The 12,533-nt window shown below is 51.2% G+C and overlaps 1 protein-coding gene across 2 annotated transcripts in view; it reads left to right on the forward strand.

The window, feature by feature from the left end:
• Positions 1-12,286, forward strand: part of SPNS3 (sphingolipid transporter 3 (putative)) — a 67,423-nt gene extending 55,137 nt beyond the window's left edge. The window contains exons 10-12 of one of the 2 annotated variants that reach the window (XM_027848890.1): positions 7,565-7,663; positions 11,296-11,455; positions 11,829-12,286. In XM_027848890.1, the coding sequence (XP_027704691.1) occupies positions 7,565-7,663; positions 11,296-11,455; positions 11,829-11,860 (291 nt within the window). In that variant the 3' untranslated portion in view covers positions 11,861-12,286. The remainder of the gene's footprint in view (positions 1-7,564; positions 7,664-11,295; positions 11,456-11,828) is intronic. The other variant, XM_027848891.1, reaches the window with a different exon arrangement.
• Positions 12,287-12,533: the final 247 nt, after the last annotated feature.

Here is a 12,533-nt window from a genome sequence, read left to right on the forward strand (position 1 = left end):
ACCACAAGATCCTAGAACATAAAACCATTGGGTGATGGAAACCTAGGACCATAAAACCATAGGACCATGAGGTCCTAGGACCATAGAACCATACATTGATAACATAATAGAACCATAGAATCATAGGAACAAGAACCATAGAAATACAGGATCTTAGAACTATAAAACCATAGGATGATGAAAATGTAGGGCCATAGAACCATAGGACCATAAGATCCTAGAACCATAGAATGACAGGATGATGGGATCATGAGACTAGAACCTCAGGATCATTCTAGGACTCTACAATTCTATTGTTCTAGAATGTTAGAGCTGGAAGGGCCATTACAAATGCTCTCCTGGAGCCCCTTCATTTCATAGAGGAGGACACTGAAGCCAGAAGAAGATAACTTACCCAAGGCCCACAGAAAGTTGGCAGCAGGCATAGACATGGCAAGTGACTTCCCCAGGGCCAGTAGGGACTTTGTAGCAGAGCAAAGATGACATGCTGACCATCCCAGGGCATGGGGCACATGGACTTTGAAGAGAGGAGAGGAGTGGAGAGAGATTTAAAGTTGGTCCTTTGGACATAGGTGAAAAGAATCTCAGATTTGATCTGCATGCTGGCCTCAGGCATTTGGGGGGGGAGAGGAACTAGGCCTATGATTTCATTGGTGAACTCCCTCTACCATGGTAGGTTGGCACAGACTCTCCAGTTGGTAGGCCTAGAGAGCTCTCCATGGTGCTGAAAAGGAAGTGCCTTGCAGGGTCACACAACCAGGTTGTGTCAGGTGAGACCGGAACCCAGGCCCTTCTGACTCTGAGATCTGGTAGGTGTGGAGGATGAGCAAATTCCTCCTTGTCCATTGAAGTTGAGATGAGCAGATCAGCTTGAATCCAACAGGTGAGGGGGTGGTAGGGACTGAGGAGCACCTTCTGATTGATTGCCAGGCAGATGGAACTAGGGTGTTCGATCCAGGGGTGACCGGCAGAGTGAGAGGAAGGCTCTGATTTGGGTTATTAGCTACATAGCACCAGCATCACTAGCAGCAGCAGCTGCTGCTGCTGCCAGAGCTCTAGAGGAAAATGAATGCAATATCTGGGCTATATAAAGTCTCAAAGCCTCACTTGTTTGAAGAAAGAACACAGACTTCCACCCTGCTGCCTTTCTGCTCTTCCACAGAAGTGCCAGTGCATGTCCCCCTAAAGTGCTTCCCCTCCCAAAGAATGGGGATCTGCCTTGGGGAGCATGTAAGATCAAATACAAAATGCTTTGGTTGGCATCCGTGAATTGGTCCCGGGCAGGAAGGAGGCAGGGACATAACAGACCTTGAAAAATCATCCTCCTAGAGCAATTTGGAACTCTGCCCAAAAAGCTATAAAACTGTGCATGCTCTTTGACCCAGCAATACATATATCACTGATAGGTCTCTATTCTAAAGAGATTTTTTTAAACAGAAAGGAAAAGGACCTATATGTATAAAAAACATTTATAGCAGCTCTTTTTGTGGCAGCAAAAAATTGGAAATGAAGGGATGTCCATCAATTGGGGAATGACTGAACAAGTTATAGTATATGATTGTGATAGGAATACTATTGTGCTCTAAGAAATTATGAGAAAGATACTTTCAGAAAAAGCTGGAAAGACATGAGCTGATGCAAAGTGAAGTGAGCAAAACCAGAACATTTTACATAGTAATGGCAATATTGCACAAAGATCAACTGTGAGTGACTTAGCTATTCTTAGCAATACAGTGATCCAAGACCATCCCAAGGATCATGAGGAAGAATGTACTCCAGCTCCAGAGAAAGAATGATAAGTTGAATGCAGATGGAAGCAGACTTTTTTACTTTCCTTATTTCTCTTTCTTTTCTTTGTCTGTTTTCTTTCACAACTAATGACTAATATGAAAATATGTTTTGCATGACTGCACATGTAAAACCTATATCAAATTGCTGGCCTTCTTAATGAGGGGGGTTAGGAGAGAGGGAGTGAAAGATTTTGGAACTTGAAATTAAAAAAAAACCCAAATGTTACAAAAATTACATGTAAATGGAAAAAAACCAAAATATTTGAAACAAACAAGAAAAGAAAAGAAAACCACTGTCCTGGACTGACTCTGAGGGAAGGGCTTTGAGTCTATGTTGTGTGAGGATCAAAAGAAATGGGTGTGTTTAGCCTGGAGAAGACTGAGGCGCTGTGACAGCTGTCTCGGGGTATTTGAAGGACTGTCATTAAGAGAAGGGATTAGGCTTATTCTGCTATCCCCAGAGGACAATATCAGGAGTGATGGGGGGAAGTTAAGGAAGGAAGGACTTCAGTGGATGTCAGGAAAACTTCCTAGTAATCAGAGCTACCTAGAATTGGCATGGGCTGCTTCAGGAGGGAAGTGAGCTCTCCTTACTGGAAGTCTGCAAGCACGGGCTGGAAATCAGGAATGTTGCAGAAGCAAATTTCATTCAGTTACAAATTGGACTAGACACCACTCAGGTCCTTTCGAATGCTAAGATTCACTGAAATCACTTGACCTCTGCCTCAGTTTCCTCAGTTGTAAAATGATAATTTTGGCACATTCACCTCACCACGTGTTGGAGTTGTTTGCATAAACTTGCTATGGACCTTTGAGTTCATAATAATGATCCTTTTAGAAGGTGGCAAAGTGGCCAAGGAAGGGCTATGTCACCTTTGGGGCAGAAAAGGAAAGTCATCTCTTCTCCAGGTCTTCCTTCACAAAAAGCCATCCTCTTCAAAGCCCAGGCCACCAAAGCTCTTCCATCTCTGCTGGCCCACACTTGGCCAGTGAATGAGGACCCTCCCTGGCCTGGTACCCCACCTGGTCTGCTGTGGCCAATGCACTCTGCCCTTTGCAATCAGCCCAGGGAGAAAGTCTAGGAGACACCCGTGAGGAAACTAAGGCCCAGGCAAGTGGAGTGACCTTGTCAAGAGCCAGACAGGGAGGAAGCGCTGAAGGTGGGCTTTGAAGCCTAGGGCTCCAACCGGTCTCTCCCTAGACCTGAACATGAACCTCTGGCTCCTGGCAGGAGGTCTTGGCTCTTGGGTTCACTTGTAGGAAGAGGGTGACTGGACCCTTTCACATCAGAGAATCCACAGCATGCTGTACTGGCTCCACGTCCTCCTCCGGCATTTCCTAGGTCACTCCATTTCCCTTGGCCTCAGTTTTCTCTCCCGTGAAGTGAAGGTGTTAGCTCAGACCGCCTCCAAAGTCCCTCTCACTGCTAGATCTGCGGTCCTCCCATTCTCGTATCAGACGGGAGATTAGACTAATGGAGTGGCCTCCCCAACCTAGCATTCGGCACTGAGCCCCTGTGGTTCTCCTTAATTATCACATATGTGGCTGTGCTTCCTGCCCCCTTCCTTCTTGGCACCATGGGGGAAGGGAGAGAAAGGACCCCTCTAAGAAGAGGCAGAGCTTGTCTTAGGAAGCAGTGTAAGTGACTCCCTGGAAACATAGCATCTTAATGTTCCTAAAATGACACTTTTGGAGTGCTCACAATGTCTAGAGTGGTGTGAAATACGAGTACAGAACACACTGTACCCAGTGGGCACTGCCTCGCCTGGCACACATCTTCCTGCAGCTCCGCGCTTCCATTATCTCCATCCCAAAGGCTTCCTTCCTCCCAACAACAAGATTCTGCTTCTTAAAACCCACACAATTATCTACGGTGTATTTCCATTCTCCAGACGTCAATGCACACCTTGTTTCTTCAGTCTGTTATTTCACGGATGTGTAATTAGCACGCATTCCATCTGCTGGCGACAGGGGTGTGGAGTCCGCTGGCGATGTCTGCGATGAAGATGCTTCTTAACCCTTCCTGTGGAGCTAAGCCCCGGAGATGTGTGTACCACAGTGTGCGGGGAGGGGCCCCGCCCCAGGCTGTCAGAGAAGATGGACCTCCCACACCCATGGGCACGATCGTTGGACATGCAGCCTCTGAGAAGAAGCTTTTCATCAGACAGCATCCTAGGACCTACTGGGGCCATTAAAGGATGTGGAAGGAGATGAGCTGGCAGGGACCTTCCTTCCTGAGGGAGATTCTGGCCATCCCCGGCCACAGTGTGAAGGTGCTGACCCAGCAGCTTCAGTCTCTGCAATGGGATGAGTCTGGGGCTGTTTGGTCCAGTGATCTGGAGCCTGGGGCTAAGGAAGGGCAAGGTTGTGGGTTAGGACCCTGGGAGAGCTAGCTACTTTCTTCTGTTACCAGCCACAGACTGACCCCAACTTTGCCATTTAGCTGCCTCATCAATGTGTGCTATGGTCTGAAGAGGCACCAGCCGAAGGAGTGTGGAAGGTTCAGACGGCCCATACCCACTGCCGGAGGGACAGCTCATGCTTGCTGTGGGCCGGGTTCAGCCCGGGAGCACTCCTCCCTGTGGGCTAGGGAAATAGCTCATTGTGTATTTGGCCCATTCTCAGTTGGGTTTCCCTTCCCAGGAAATGGGGCTAGCCTTCCCCTCCCCCTTCAGACAGAGCAGGCTCTTCTCCAAACTTGTATGTCTGTGTCACCAGGAGATATTTCTGTCTCTCCTCCTGGCCCCACCTTTAAGGTGCGCCACTGCCTTCCTGGGCTAACTCTTCCCCCCTTCTCTTTCTGCATTCCAGCCTCCGCACCTAGTTTGATTGCTAGGTAGAGGCGTGATGGATGGGTTTGTGGGAACCACCTGGTAGCAGAGATGGGAGTGGGTTCCATAGGTCTTGCTCAGGAAATTAGCCACTTGCGGTTCAAATCTCAGCCTTCCTAATAGGGATGGAGTAAGTCTTTCCATCCATTGAAAGGGGGATAATAGTTCCAAGGAGGCCTACTTTGCCAAAGGGGTCTGTGGGATTCTCTGGAGCAGAGGATGGGCAGACCCAGCTGGGAGATAGGCATTCTGGGGCATGAAGAGAGCACAGTCCAGGATAGCAAAAGGAGTTCCCAGGGGATGAGGAGAAGCCAAGGTTTTTAGAGGCTGTTAGTGTACCTGGCATGAGATCACCTTCCAGCATTGCACGCTTTTCTTGACCTGGGATCCATCTACCTTCCAGGGGTCTGTGGATAGATTTCAGGAGGTCTGTGAATTTGAGTGTGAAAAATTACATCTTCACTTTAGTATCATTGGTTTTCTTTCCAATTCTGTGTATTCTATTTTATGCATTTAAAAATATGATTGTGAGGAGAAGTCCATAGGCTTTTGCCAGACACCATAGGGACATGCCCTCAAAGAGCTTACATTCTTCTGAGTGGGGTCGGCCCATGAGGGAAGGGGTGAAGACAGAGCTGATGTTGTGGGGAGCGGTGTGAGAGCACAAGGAGCTGAAGTTGTCTCCAAGGTTATGAACTTCGTGACTCGGACAATGGCCACGCCCTTGACAGAAGCAGGAGACTGAGAGGAGGCTGGGTGGAGAACCGAGTTGATGTTTGAGATGGTTCTGAGACATCTGACAGGCATTTAGAGATGGGGGAACGAGCTAGGGACAGAGATGAAGGCAGGACCCAGAAATCTGGGAAGGATAGGCATCAGGAGGACAGATGAATCCGTGGGAACAGATGAAATCACCCAGAGAAACACAAAGGAGAGAGAAGGCGGCCCAGGACAGAGCCTGGTGTGGGTGGGACCCATAGGTAGGAGGCAGGCTCGAGGATGAGCCAGCAAAGGAGACAGAGAAGGAGTGGTCAGACAGGCAGAATGTGTGAGGCTGAGTCAGGTGTAAGAAGACTGGCGAGGGAGGAGGGGGCCAGGTGTCTGTGAATGCCAAGCAGAGGATCTTGTATTTGATCCTTGGAGGTGAGATGGAGCCCCTGGAGTGTACTGAGTAGGGGGCTCACGTGATCAGCTTTAGGAAGAGTGGCTGAGTGGAGGGGAGAGGGACCTAAGGCAAACAGATCCCCTCCCCCAGCTGCTACTGCTATGGTCCAGGTGCGAGGTGAGGAGGGTCTGCCCCAGGGCGGAGGCAGGGTCAGAGGAGAGAAGGGGGTGTGGGGGAGAGACATTTCCAAGGTACACTAGACAGGCCTTGGCCACAGATTGGATCTGGGGATGAGATGGCACCTAGGTTGGGAGCCTGGGAGACAGGGAGGAGGATGTGGCCCTTGAAAGTAATAGGGAAATTTGGAAGAAGGGAAGGATGGGGTGGGGAAGGTAATGAGTTCAATTCTGGACATGCTGAGTTTAAGATGTCTACTGGACATCCAGTTTGAGATGTCTGAAAGGCAGTCGGAGATTCAAGACTGGAAATTAGCAGAGGCTAGGGCTGGCTGAGTAGATCTGGGAACCAAGAGTATGGAGAGGAGGCCGCTAGGGGGCGCCATAGTGCACAGAGCGCCAGACCTGGAGTCTGGAAGACTCATCTTCCTGAGTTCCAATCTGGCCTCAGACACTTCCTAGCTGCGTGATCCTCAGTTTCCTCATCTGTAAAATGGGCTGGAGAAGGACATGGTTAAACCACCCCAGTATCTTTGCCAAGAAAACCCCAGATGGGGTCATGAAGGGCCAGACACAACTGAAACAAGTGATCAACAGTGTGGAAATGAGAACTGAATGCATAGAGTCCATGGCACCACCAAGTGAAAGACCTCAGAGGACAAGAGGCCTGTTGAGTCCCGCCGAAGCCCGCCTTCTGCAGGAAACCTTTCCCAGCCCCCTCTTAATGCCAGTGCCTTCCCTCATCTTGCATATGACTTGTTTTATCTGTAGTTGTTTGCACGCTGTCTCCCCCGCCAGACTGTAAGCTCCCGGAGGGCAGGGACTAGCCTTTGCCTTTTTCTATCCCCAGCACTTAGCACAGTGCCTGGCACATAGTAGGTGCTTAATGTTTATTGATTGATTGAGCCTCGGGGGGCGCCCACAGTTATCAAGCCTGACTCAGATGAAGATCCAGAGCAGGGAGGCAGAGAAGGAGTGGTCAGAGAGGTAGGAGAGACTTGGGGTCCATTTTCTTTCTGACCAGAATGAGGTGGGAGGAGGTGGGTCAGTCACACCAGCAACATTGCTTCACGTCATCATGTGGGCCAGCCCCTGGCTCTTCTCCTGGGCAGGCACAGAGACAGCCAGCTCCCTGGCGTCTGCTTCTCTGAACCCTGGATCATCCTTCTGTCCTTCTCCTTCCCAACCCCTCTTATCATGTCTCTCCCCACCAACAGTCTACTGTGACCCCCTGATCGTCATCAGGTCAATGCCGACTTCCTTCCCTACACTTCCAGGTGCCCCATCAATCTGGCCCTGCCTTGTGCATAGCCCCACCATTCTGGTCTGGACTCAGTCACCGGTCTGGGTGTTGTCTGTCCATGTACTGCCATGCTCATCCCCACCCTGATACATGGACACCTCAGGTATTCAGGGCTGGGCTTTTCTTGTTCTACATCCATCAAAATCCTGCTTGTCCAGAGAGGACACGCCCCTCTCACCACCTTCTCTGGAAAATAAGCCTCCTGCTCTGCCTACAGGTGAAGGCAGCCCTGTCTGGCTCATATGCGACCATGCCAGGACATGTGGTCACTGACCTCCTGGTAGGGGGAGGAAGGAGGGCTGAGGATGGCTTTTCTGACACCTGTAATGAGTCTGGCTCTTCTCTCATCTGTTTTACAGTCTGTGGTTATGCCCAGCCGGAGAGGGACTGCAGAAGCATTGCAGATCACTGTGGGCCACATCTTGGGAGATGCTGGCAGCCCCTACCTCATTGGACTAGTAAGGACTTGGGAAGGGGCAGGAATCTCTTTTTTTTTTTTTTTTTTTAGGCAACTGGGGTTAAGTGACTTGCCCAGGGTCACACAGCTAGTAAGTGTCAAGTGTTTGGTCTGAGGCCAGATTTGAACTCAAGTCCTCCTGACTTCAGGGCCAGTGTTCTATCCATTGTGCCACCTAGCTGCCCCAGGGATTGTTTTCTTGAAGGAAGATAATGATGCTTTCCTTCCCTGGGGCTGGACCTCCTGTGCTGGAGAGTGTCTGAGTCGAAAGTCCCTTAGGGACATCCCATTTGGCCCACATTGCTCTCCATAATCTCTGGAATATCCCCAGTAAGTGGCCATCTATCTGCCCTCCCCCCAACCTGTCAACCAGCTCCACTTTGGGACAGCTTTCAGTGAGAGGAAGGTCTTCCTGCTCTTGGGCCTCAACTGGCCTCTTTGAAGCTTTCCCCTTCCCCCATTTTGTGGCTCCCAGCTCTGTCTCAGGCCAAGGAGAATAAGCCCGGTCCCTCTTCCAGGCTGTGGCCTTTCAAACATCAGTTGTGAGGCTTGCTAGCAAGAGGTTGAGAATGTGGGGATCTCTAGCACTCTGATCTGTGGGAAATGGGGAAAGATGAATCCAGGGCAGAGTTGGAGGTTCAAAGTCATGGCCAGCTCCAATTCTGGCAGCCAGGTGGAGGGTGGATTGGAGGGGGAGAGACAAGTTAGGGCCATCAGCCAGGAGGTTATTGCTAGAGTCCAGCAGGAGTGAGACAGGTCTGGCCTGGGCTGGTGGCTGGGGGAATGGAGAGAAGAGGTGTCTGAGGAATGGCGGGGAGGTAGAAAGGACCAGATGTGGTGACATCACCTCCCCAGTAAGACGTGTAAGAGGGATTCGGGCATGACGATGAGGTTGTGAGTGACCCAAAGTACAGCGGCGCCTTCAGTAGGAGGAGGAAGATTGGCGAGTGGGGAAGGCTTGGGGGAATGCTGGTGAGTTCTGTTTTGGGCATGTTGATATGAGATACCTGTGGGACATTTTAGACATGTCCAAGAGGCATTTGGTGATGTGGGACTGAAACTCAGGTAAGAAACTCAGGCTGTCTTTATGGACCTAGGAATCCTCTGCCTGAAGATGCTAACTGAACCCAAGGGAGCTGAAGACATTGCCCAAAGAAACAGCAGAGGGGGAAAGGGAAGGGGCCCAGGGCAAAGCCCTGGGGGCAATCTGGGCAAGGACCTGTGAGAGGAGGCCAAGATGAAGTGGTCAGGCAGGGAGAGAGCCGTGCCTGAGCAGGGCCACAAACCCGGAGGCGGGAGGCCGGCGAGGTATTTTATATGAACCCCGTTTTTCCTCCCCATTGGAATCCTAACCTTTATGTCCTGACAAAGTCATTCTCATGAGTTTACCATCACCCCTGAATTAGCTTCTCCTAGAGAACAGTCCATGAAGCCGGATGTACCTTCATCTCTGAATGTGCTTTTCCCACATCGAGAGGGCAGATTGCATTGTGCCTGGCTTTCCTCACCTCCCACCTGGATTCTCGGTAGCAGTGGCCACTTTGTGCCATGCAGGATTCCCATCTTTTTAGACCAAGCAATCTCTGCCTCCCCAGAGAACCAGATCTCTTATTGGTAAGGAGGAGCTTGTAAATAGGCTAGTCCGGGAGTCATTACTGGCTGCTTTTTGAAGAGAGAGAGAGAGAGACAGAGACAGAGAGAGAGACAGAGACAGACAGGCAGACACAGAGAGACAGAGAGAGAGAGAGACAGAGACAGAGAGAGAGACAGAGAGACAGACACAGAGAGACAGAGAGACAGAGACAGAGACAGAGAAACTCCAGTATGTACATGTGTGGATACTCGAACACTTGAAACCTAGATAGCAGCCACTTGACTGTGACCAAAATACAGTTATTGCCCTTTTTGGCAGATGCTGCAGAAGTCATTCTGCTTTCCCACAGATGGAGGTCTCAGCCTTGTTTTTGAAATGCTTGCAGACACTTCCACTCCACCCCTAAAGTCCCTGCTTAAAACGTTAGAGCTTTTTATGAACATTACAGCCAGCACATTTCTCTCTTTTCAGGCCAATCTCGTATTTATTATTTGCCAGTTTGGTCTAGTTACTGATTCTGTGGCCAGTTCGTTCACCGGCTGTTTGCTTACCTTTTCTCTCCTGCCTCTCCTTCCCAACTGCATTCTCCCTGTGTCTCCTTCTTCAAAATGGTTCTCAATAGTCCTTCTCAATCCCTGTTACTGCTCCTGGCTCCCTCTCATTCCTCCTCATCCCATCTTCTCTGGGAATGACTAGAAGTAGCTTCTGGATGGGAGATGGCTCTCTAATTTTCTTCGTTGCCTCCACAAATTCATTCAGTCTCTGGCCTTCTTCACAAGTACAAACCCCTTCAGGCCACCTTCACAGTTTCCTTCTCCTTATTCGATCAAACACTTCTCTCTTCTCCTGCTCTTTTTCCCATAGAAGGTGGAGGGGGTGCTGTTTTGAAGACAGTTCAGGCAGGTCTGAAGCCTTTGAGATGTGCCCTCAGGTAGCATCTGAAGTCAGAAGCAGCTGGCTCTGGTCGCTGGGGCCAGATCTTCTTTGCACAAAGTCACCTCAAATTAGGTCCAGAACTCATGGCAAACTCCATCTAAGGCAAACTACCAGCATGGGACTGATAGTCCAAGAGAATTGGAAGGGGACCTTGGAGAGCGCTTGGAAGGGGAGTCAACTCAAACTTCCCCCTCAAATGTGAAACCTTATGGCGAGCTGACCTGGTGTGTGAAAACTTCATTTTCCGCAAAAGGTAAACCAGGGACATTTGACATGATGGCTCTCTGCTTAAAGAAAAGGAATTTGTACAGGATTCTTTTAAGTAGCAAATTTCCACAGGGTACTGAGTATCCCAAATAACTGCCCAAGGATCACTTTTTACCCGCCTTTTTCAAGAACAAGTTGATTGCGTGAAGTGAAGTGACTCAGGCATGGATGACCTCCACATGCCTAGTCCCGCGATGATGCCGTGGCGCAGAGACAAAACGAGGTGCCACATGGCCCTGCCCTCCCTGAGGAGATGGCACCCACTCCTGAAACATGCAACAGGCTAAGACAGTGTGTAAGCAGGGCCCAGGCTGCACATCTCAAGCCCAAGTGCTAGAGAAGTCTGGAAAAGGGAGGTCGCTGTGCCTCCTACAGGAAGCCTTTCCTGGTCTCGCCGTTGGTCAGTGCTCTCTCCCTCCAGTTCAGACGTGCACTGTGTGCATGCCGTATCTTCCCAGAAGTTGGGAGCCTTCTTGAGGGCATGGGCTATCCCTGCTTTGCCCCTGGTCTTTGCCTCCCCAATGCCGAGCACAGTGCCCAGCCCATTCTGTAGCAAGGATTAACAAATGCTTGTTGAATTGGATTTGATGGGACAGGAATCACCAGGGGAGGCTGGGCAGGGTGGGGGGTGGACCTGAAGGCCGGCCACAGCAGCAGGTGGGCCTGGGGGAAGGGGCAGGGAATGGCAGGTGCTGGCAGAGGGAAGAGGAGGGCCCCTGCTATTGCCTGGGTTTCCTCTGAGGAGAGCCCGACCCACAGATGCTGCCAGGGGCTGAGCAGGCCAGTGCTCTGATGGCCCCAGCAGGCTCCCTCAGCCCCTCCTTCTCTCTGGACAGGTGTCTGTTGCCCTCCAAACAGCCCACGTGGACTCCTCCCTGTGGCTTTTCCGAAGTCTGCAGTACGGCTTCTTCATCTGCATCTTCGTTGATGTGCTGGGGGGTGCCTGCTTCCTGGTGACTGCCGTGTACATGGAGCGTGGCCTGCCTCAGGCCCCAGGTCAGCCATCTGCTTAGCTCCCTTTCCCGGTCTCATAGTTTGTAAGCACAAAGGTCTGGTGCTGGAAGGTACCTTCAAGGCCATCCAGTCCACCCTCTCATTTTACAAAGGAGGAAACTGAGGAAGGCCAGAAAAGAGAAAGGACCCTGTGTCCGGGCTCTCATGCTGCCCCATGGACCCTCTCTGGGCCCTGGCCAAAGGCTGACCTGTTGACCACTCATGCCTTTGGTCCCAGGTAGGGGGAGGGTGACATTTTCTGATGTTCATCCCCTGCCCCCCCCCCCAGGGTGCCTTAGTGAAAATGTGGGTGCCTGTCTTACACAGACCTTGGCTTTTCTGCTCGCCACACTGATGTCTACCTCTGTCCCCATAGCCACCGAAGAGTCCTGGGAGCACCGAGGATGAAGATCTCAGCCTCCTGGCGCTGGGGGTCCCAGGAGTGAGCAGCCTCCATCTTCACTCTTCTCAGACCCTGCCCTCTGGCTGTCTCCTGCTGCCTTGACCTGGGCCTGGGCCCTGAGAAACCTACTGAGTCAGGAGGAACCTTGGCAGGGTTGGCTGGGGAGCTGCCCTTGGTGCTGGCTGCCTCAGGGAATTGAGCGGTTGGGTCTCCCTCTCCAAGCTGACTGTGCCAGGGCCTCTCTTGGGAGGTGGGTGGAGGGGGCAGGAGGGGGAGGATGGGAAGAGTTCTTGGGCATTTCTCCCAGCCCCAGGCAGATTCCTTGTCAGGACCTGTCTTGGCTTAGGGAAACTACAGGGTATATAACCCTTGGGGGCTTAGAAACCTGACATCAGAGAGATAATAAAAATGCACTGTGGTTTCTGTTGTGAGTGGGCCTCCCTGGTGGCATGGGGAGAGAAGCCTGGGCATGCTGGGACCTGCCAACCTTGGGCTTGGTTAGTCAGCTCTCTGGCTTTGCTTGATTGGGTCGCAGGCTGTGTGTCAGCCTCCATCAGCTCCTGGAAGGAGGTGGGAACCCCGTCCTTGGGAAGGGGCTGCTGTGAGGTGGGAGAATGGTTCTGACACAGAGGGAGCTCAGGGAAGTGGGGGAGGGGCTGCCCCTGTGTGTCTCAGGGC

The sequence above is a fragment of the Vombatus ursinus genome, unplaced genomic scaffold, assembly GCF_900497805.2.
Source record: "Vombatus ursinus unplaced genomic scaffold, bare-nosed wombat genome assembly UNPS02006874.1, whole genome shotgun sequence".
In the NCBI taxonomy this organism is placed as follows: domain Eukaryota; kingdom Metazoa; phylum Chordata; class Mammalia; order Diprotodontia; family Vombatidae; genus Vombatus; species Vombatus ursinus.